Here is an 8,233-nt window from a genome sequence, read left to right as displayed (position 1 = left end):
CTAAAACAAAATCTATTTTCTAACATTTACATACTCCTATGTAACCTATATTCTAACCTTGATGAATTATCTAGTCATAACTAAAACAATTCTATAAACGGTCTCTAGCTTAACATTTATTAACCAAATAAATCACTAATCTATAACAAAGTATAGAATAAATTATATCTTTATTATAACCTTATAAATACTTAAGTCCAAGGCAAATGCAATTCCGCGTAATTAACTAAAATTAGGAGATACAGTAAACTAGTTATACTACATTTCGTTAAACGTACAGTCTAAAACGTAATATGAAAATTATACGCAGCATTTAATCATTATTAGTGTTCAAATTTATAGAGATAATACATATATATATATATTAAATGATAATATATCGTTAAAATTATATAAAATATACTATACTTTAAGTAACTTTAAAATGTCCTATCTATTTAATCCTAATACGATAAAGTGTCCTATCTATTTAATCTTATATATAAAATGTCTCTTTATAGCTTCCTTCGATCTTACTACTATAATTATTCTGGCGAAACAATTACATTACGACAAATAACTAGTCTTAAGCAAATATGGCTGACAAATATCTGATTTATTTAATCTTGATCGTAGATAATAAAGTGCTCGTCCTATTTAATAAATAAAAAAAATAAAAAAAAATAAAAAAAAAACAAAATATATATATACGATAATTAATACGATAATAATATAACAAAGTGCATTCTTAGCTTCTTACGAATCATATATATATGGATTTAAATCATAAGAATATATATATTTTAATTAATGAATCTTAATCATAAACAATAAAATGCTTCTACGGTGTTTCCTCTAATCTTACGAGTATATAAAGTACTTATGAAGGCAGTATGAAATAAAATAACGCAGTTTCTCGATAAGCATAATTTTAATAATTACGTAAAATACATGCGATAATAATTATTATAAAGGAACTATTAAAAATATATACGTTTGCAATCGCGCGCGCGCTCTTCAGAATAACCTGAATCGATGACGCTATCAAGGCAGTTCTGAAACAATGCACAAAAATAATATAATGTCAAGCAATGAGATAAACCCAAGGCAAAACAAAGTAAAAGAAAGCTTACTTACCTAATTCTTATAGAATCCCGCTTGGCGTAAAACTTCTTCACGGTACTCCGCGTCTTCAAAATCATCGTACCCCGCGTCCTCACACCTCCTCACCGGCGCCGCGAAATCGATCATTCTCTGCACCCTTCTTTCAGCACGTAGTCTACTCATCTTCACTACGTTCTTCCACAAGCATACCCTCCACGGTGGTCCACAATCCCAGTCGTCCTCTAACAAACAAATAAAGGTTACATACATCGAATTATCAATTATATATTAACAAACCGCGTCATAAAAAAAAAATTTAAAAGAACTTACTGAGCATCTCATCGGTGATCAGAAATCTCTCTCTGAACAATCTCTCCTCCTCGCTCCATTCCTCGAATAATTTATTCAGGGAGAAAATATCATCCCCTTCCTCCTCCAGGAAAGCCTCCCAGCGCCGTCTCTCTTCGGCTCTCACTCGCCGATCTTCGCGATCCTTCTTCGTGTATTGATACACAGAAAGAATAACGTCGGGCTGAGAAAGAAAACCCTTAATTATTATATTTCCCTATCTCGATCGCCCCGTTCCAAATTATTAAGCAAATATCAAATATCATTAATATCAGAGGTAATAGCATTAATAATAAAACAGACTCATACACATTCATGAATAACTACTTACGTTCTCCTTATCAAACTCCATCACCAGAATTATCGGTAATCGCCTGATCACCACCCTCGTTTTCGAATACGGGACTTCAATTTCCATTATAAATTTTTCTTTTCTCACAACACTCTTACCACTGCAAAAACTAAAGTGCGACTGTGCGATTCTTCTTCGTTGACCTGCACGTGGAAAACCATTTTCTTTTTCCTCCCATTCCCCCTCTACTCACATACACTTCTACCTATGATATGTTTACGACTTGACACGCCCTTTCTAACTTACCAAAGACGTTAAAACACAACCTTTCCCAGCGAAAAACTACACATATGGATGCAATATCAGACCCTCGCAGCTTGGCGGCCTGATTCAGAGAACTAGCAAAATACGAAAGCGTCCTCGAAAAAAATAATAACAAAAAGAGAGAAGAGAATTTTTATTTATCATTAAGCATCTATGTAAGTTAATATAGTATATATTCCTCGCTACGATAAGCTTCACCCTAAATAATTAACATCTACGCATTGGTTCTAACTGATCTAATTAAAGTAATTTTAATGAAATATATATATCTTAAGTATAGAACGTACATATATACCCAAGTACAATTCTTATATCTTACTCAGTTGCAAAATAAAGTTATAAGACATATAGCATATATATATAAAAAAAAAAAAAAAAAAAAAAAAAAAAAAAAAAAAAAAAAAAAAAAAAAAAAAAAATTTTACATATTCATAATTTTGGAATAAAACGTGCATATAATCTATTATAATTCCATACTTTACTCGGTGACAAAAGGATACCTCATATACTATATATATATATAGATATATATATATATATAAAGAAAAAAACCCAAAAAGCACACAAAAAAAAAATATAATAATAATAATAAAACAATATATATATATTTACGTATAATTAGAATAAGAATATATATATATTCAATAATAATCACATATATATATATCCTACTTGATTACAAAGCTATATGAATACAAACATACACATATTACCATAATTTTAAAGCAATATCACATACACGACAATTAGATTAAGAATATCTATATATATATACTTCACTATGCATTATTACAGACATGTTGTCGTACTTCGCGATTCTCGTTCTCGTTAATCCGATTCACGCTCTTATTGGATTCGATTGTGGCGGACAACACCTGAATATTACTTCGGTATCGTTGCTCGATGTTGGAGAATGCAATCTTGATATACGGAAACCCAATTCGACTGACGTCTACATGCAACTCTTACAACTCTCGGACTACAATCATGCAGAAGTCATCCAGTGCAAGGTGGAAATATCACGGACAATTTACCACTGCGGAATGCACTCGCATGTCTCCATAGTCCATAACGGAAAGGCAGATTATATCCACGAAACCGGATATACAGTGTGCCGAAGGGCATTCCAAGATGGAACATTCTCTCTCGGAGATAGCAATATCATTCACGGACTAAGAGCTAATCAGACTACTTATCATAGTCTCACCTTAGCCGGACGCACTAATAACGACGGAACCTGCAAAGGCACTCAGTACTCCGACCCTTACGGAACCTGGGACAACGTCGTTGTTCAAGCCGTCGTCAAGATCTCCTTGAGGACATCGCACGTTCCCGTACAATTAAACTCCGGAAAAATAATATTAAAATCCGGAACCATTTGTCTCTTGAGCGAAGGATTTTGCATCGATTCCGAAAACGGATACTCGTATTGGAAATCCTTGCCAACATCCGCTTGCAATTTCCATCAATATGACGTTCTTTATGAGGGTTTAGCAACTAAAATTACAGATAATTCAACTAACCCTCTTTCTCCGATTATTTATAGTCTGACTACGCAGGACGTCACGTTCGCACTTACGAAGACAAAAGAACAACCCTTGTGCGGATACACTTTATTTCGCACAGAGCACCCTAAGCTCTTTATCCTAGAGACAAAGCAAGGCGATACCTTCGCCAGCCGAGGTATCATCCCCGTGGACAACCTGGATATATTCACATATATGAATTCTAAATTCGTGTATGTGGAAAAACACATCCGACAACAAATGACTTCATTATATTATAATGTTATGCAACAAAAATGCGAATTAGAAAGACAGGTAATCACCAACGCCCTGTCTTTCGCTACTCTTCAACCAGATGAATTCGCATATCGCCTTATGAAAGGACCCGGCTATATGGCAGTTACAACCGGGGAAACCACGCACATCGTCAAATGCATACCTGTAGATGTTGTAGTAAGGAAAACAAAGGAATGTTACACGGAATTACCTGTAACCACCCGCAACACTTCCTTGTTTCTCACCCCGAAATCCCGGATAATTTCTAAATATGGAAATCAAAGGGAATGCAGTTTTGAATTACCAACTATGTACCGTATCGAGGATACATGGGTTCAATTTACACCTGAACCTCAAATCAGACAGTTACCTCCGCAACAATTAAAACCAATGACGACATTAACCTGGGATTATTTGACGCCAGGAGCCCTCGCTGTCAGCGGAATATACTCCGAAGAAGATATAGAAAAACTGAGGGATCACATTATGTTCCCCGCAGAGAAACCCGCTCTTCTAAATACAATTGCAAGAGGAATTACGGGATACTCCATTAACTCCGACGCTGTCTCCATGTATAATTTATTGGACGAAGCCTCTCTCAATAAAATGGCCGAGAGTGCCGCCTCACGAGTATGGACCGGATTTATTTCATTCGGATCCGCAACCGCTGGAATCCTTGGCATTCTAATAATTATTCGCATCATAAAAGTCTTCGTCGATACAGCTATTCACGGTTATGCCTTACATTCCGCCTATGGATGGAGCATGCATTTGGCTGGAGCCATTTGGAGCTCTCTCACTCATCTACTACTTCATCTCGCACGAGGACCTGTCGATAAGACCGATAATAAAAAACCAGCCAAGGGACCACCGTCACCTTCTGCTCCTGAAGACCTCTCCAGGGAACCTACCGTAATCATTAATGGGTTTTCAAGACCAAATGATAATGCCTCATCCAACATCGAATCAGCAACTACTAATAATGTTTCTGATATTAATTCATATCAGAATTTAAGAGATCGTTTAAAAGATCTCGAACAAATTCCTTCGAATACATCGCAATTTGTTCTTAAATAAGGGGGGAGGTGTAACGTCCCGTCATTTTCGCGAAACCATATTTTTGCGCGCTACTGTTTTTCCTGCGCCAATACTTAAAATTTAAGGATAATTAATGATTTTCCTCTTTACATATAATTGTTTAGACTAAAATCAAGCATTTATATTATTAATTACTAACCATACCAAATCTAGGGTCTCCAGTTATCTAGTTCTAACTAGCCGCTACCAGGAACTAGCGATCCGACCAATCAAACGTCATCCGAGACCCCTGAGCGTATACTTCAACTAACCAGTTATTATTAAATGAAACTAACCCTTAGCAATAAGAATATATTTTAATCATGACTAACCCACCTATATATGAATATTCAATATTAATTAAACAATATAATAATATTATTTATGGAATCAGAAACATAATAACTTGTCGAACTTTACTTAACAATTTAAGACTTATAGTAATGAGTTTTAGAAGTATTTTAATCACTGACAGAATTATTATGAGGAAGGTTCCATAAATCCTTATCTTGCGATGCATTGTAACGACAAGCCTGCGACAAGCATTCGATGAATTACTAAAAGTGTTCAAACACTTAATATTTTAAGATTTCATCCGCAATTATATTTACGAAGCCTTATTTCAGTCATTAAATGATTTCGATAACGAACCCAAGATTATTAAGATTTATTGAGTAAATTATTAAATGAAGAGACTTATAAATAAGGCCCAAGTGGATATAATTAAAGAGAATATTTTATTACAGAATTAAGTCAAACGAGAACAAGAAAGTCTCGATATTACGTTATGGAATCATAATTCTATAATTTAGAAATAACCTAATCTTACCCTATTGCATTAAACTCAAGTTTTATTATAAATTATCAATCATTAAGAATTCTAACTAATAATATAAAATAAATTATATAAGAAATGATTCCATAAACGTACAAATGAATATTTGGCGAACTACAAGAAACTTTAACATGTATCTATGCGCAGACCTCTCTAAAATCAGCTCATAATCAGCAAGTAATTAAGTGCCGATCGTAGGTGACAAGCCGCTTCCGTCCGTTATCTCCCTCGCGTTATCGGATGCTAGCGTTCAAACCACAAAAGAATAATAAATTAGACACTTCTTGGAATCGTCGCTCCTCATCTCAAGCTCACCGCCTAACTTCGATATCCGGTCCAGATTATCTAAAACTCGTAAATTGATAGTTGACACCTAGAGCGTTCGCTTCTGCGGGTCACCGTATCATAACCTCTTAGTACAATTTATTGTGACATATTCCAAGAAAACGTCTTTCTTAGAAATCCCCACCAAAAGGGAATTGCACACGACACTCAGATTTTTCTCGATTTGATGGGTATATAAACCCTTAATTCTTAACTTCATTGCGGCATACCATCATTAGCATCTCACCGTAACTCTACGGCATCTCATTATCGAGATCCTACCGTAGCTCTACAGTACATCATTTCTGTAGCCTTACGATACTCTGTATAAAGTCACGCGTTTGCCGTCAACTGCGTAGACATACCCAATTTGTTAGTCGCGCATAGAATTATAAAGTAAAAGTTAAATAAAGAACTCTTGTGCTTCAAAACTCGAATACGTTGATTTTGCCAAACATCCCGCGACCGAGGTCCTAGAGAAGGGAAGAAGGCGAACGAGCGTATTACGATCCACTGCCTGAAGTTCACAGTCTATCACAAGGTAAGTACTTATAATTACCCAGACTATTTAACACGCCAATTTTAATTCTAAGTTACGTTAGACTGACAATTCTCTTTCAATCACTACCTTCTCCTAAAACAAATAAACGAAATCCACTGTTAAGCATTGCATGCAGCTAACAGTTTCCCGTTGTCAATCGGTATTTATCAAATTAGAATCCAACTACCTTTCCATAATTTATTCAAGGTATCAATATCAGAAACTAGCAATATTAACGTGTAGAAACAGTACTCTTGATATCACTCGGACGTCGTCCAATCCACATTTTACCTCTAGCCGTTGGACGTACCTTTCGTAAGTCCATACGACTCTCTACCATTTCCTCAGCATCCCGTCGTTGTCGAGCACCCAGCGATAGTGCCTGGTGACAAAGCTCCCCTCAACACCCTGCGTTATTTCCATCGTCGACGATAGGCATCCTTCGTATGCCCGAAGACAACTTCTCATTACCTTCTCTCGCCTAATAATATCGATAACAAGAGACAATATATCGCGTAAGAATTCTTAAATAGAATTCTAGAATTAATTTCGCTCTGGACGTGGTCCAATCCTCATTTTACCTATAGTTGCAACGCATACTTTTACCGTAGGCACAAGCAACTTTCTGCCATTTCCTCAACTTCCTTTCGTTGTCGAGCACCCAGCGATAGTGCCTGGTGACAAAGCTCCCATCAACACCCTACGTTATTTCCATCGTCGATGACAGGCATCCTTCGTATGCCCGAAGACATTCTCCTTAACCATCGACCTTCCTTTTGAATTCATATTTAAAACCAAATGAATAGACGTATCGGATATTGATATCTCACTCTCTCTAGTTCCCCTTCATGTTATCTCACGATAATCCTTATCTAACTCATTATAAATATATTATTCTCATCATTGCCTCTACCAATTAATTCAAATGCTACCCAGATCTACTGAATTAGACGTCCAAGGATTAACAAACGATGATGCAAATTCAATTATAAATATAATTATCGGGCTACTAACTGACGTTTTAGAAGGAACTATTGATATCGATCAACTCATAGTCTGCTTAGATAATCTTCATATCCCTGGTGCTCAAATAAGCGTCGAATTCACAGACGATTAAATAAATATCAAATTCATTTTATTAATTAGCCCCTGAATTATTATTATCCAGATGAATAAACAACTTCAAGGCTTAATTTGCAATACAATTTACCAATTAATACTCAATTTGATCTATGAATATTTGAATGGTAAAATAACTTTCGATCAAGTCATAACTATTTTAAACGACATCGAAGATATCGCTAATAGATTCGATACTCCCAACTAGTAACTAATACCCCACTCCTGTGACCTACAACATTCCCTAGATCCGTAACTTCGGTCCTAGCTCTCGGCGTCCCAGAGGTATAGCCGGTGTAAGCAGGTTGCCTCACAAAAATAGAGAGCGCCCGTTTTCTCACTAGCCTAGGCATAGAGAGAGAAGGAAGATCACCCAGACGTGACAAATATCATAGCTCGTCTTCTTCGTAATGCTACATCTTCCAAATTATTCTCTGCCGGAATTAATAAATCTGGCAGATTATTTCGCAAGAAATTGAGATATTCTGACATTTAAACGTTCTGGTAGT

General features: G+C 35.8%; 1 protein-coding gene across 2 annotated transcripts; it reads right to left on the bottom strand.

The window, feature by feature from the left end:
- Positions 1–976: 976 nt before the first annotated feature.
- Positions 977–7,122, bottom strand: LOC145937263 (uncharacterized). Of its 2 annotated transcripts, none has more exons than XM_083040205.1 (4): positions 6,916–7,122; positions 1,414–1,615; positions 1,117–1,325; positions 977–1,034 (listed from the first exon to the last, which is right to left on the bottom strand). In XM_083040205.1, the coding sequence occupies exons 1-3, from the start codon at positions 6,943–6,945 to the stop codon at positions 1,117–1,119; spliced, it is 441 nt and encodes a 146-aa protein (XP_082896331.1). In that variant the 5' UTR covers positions 6,946–7,122; the 3' UTR covers positions 977–1,034. The 2 variants fall into 2 exon arrangements, with proteins under 2 accessions (XP_082896331.1, XP_082896330.1); XM_083040204.1 differs by lacking the exon at positions 6,916–7,122 and adding an exon at positions 1,763–2,143.
- Between the last annotated feature and the right edge of the window lie 1,111 nt (positions 7,123–8,233).

This window comes from Prenolepis imparis, unplaced genomic scaffold, assembly GCF_030444845.1.
Source record: "Prenolepis imparis isolate NDT839.2.m4 unplaced genomic scaffold, iyPreImpa1.0 SCAF_6, whole genome shotgun sequence".
In the NCBI taxonomy this organism is placed as follows: domain Eukaryota; kingdom Metazoa; phylum Arthropoda; class Insecta; order Hymenoptera; family Formicidae; genus Prenolepis; species Prenolepis imparis.
Note: the sequence above shows the minus strand (reverse complement) of the source record. Positions and strands in the feature narration are given on the sequence as shown.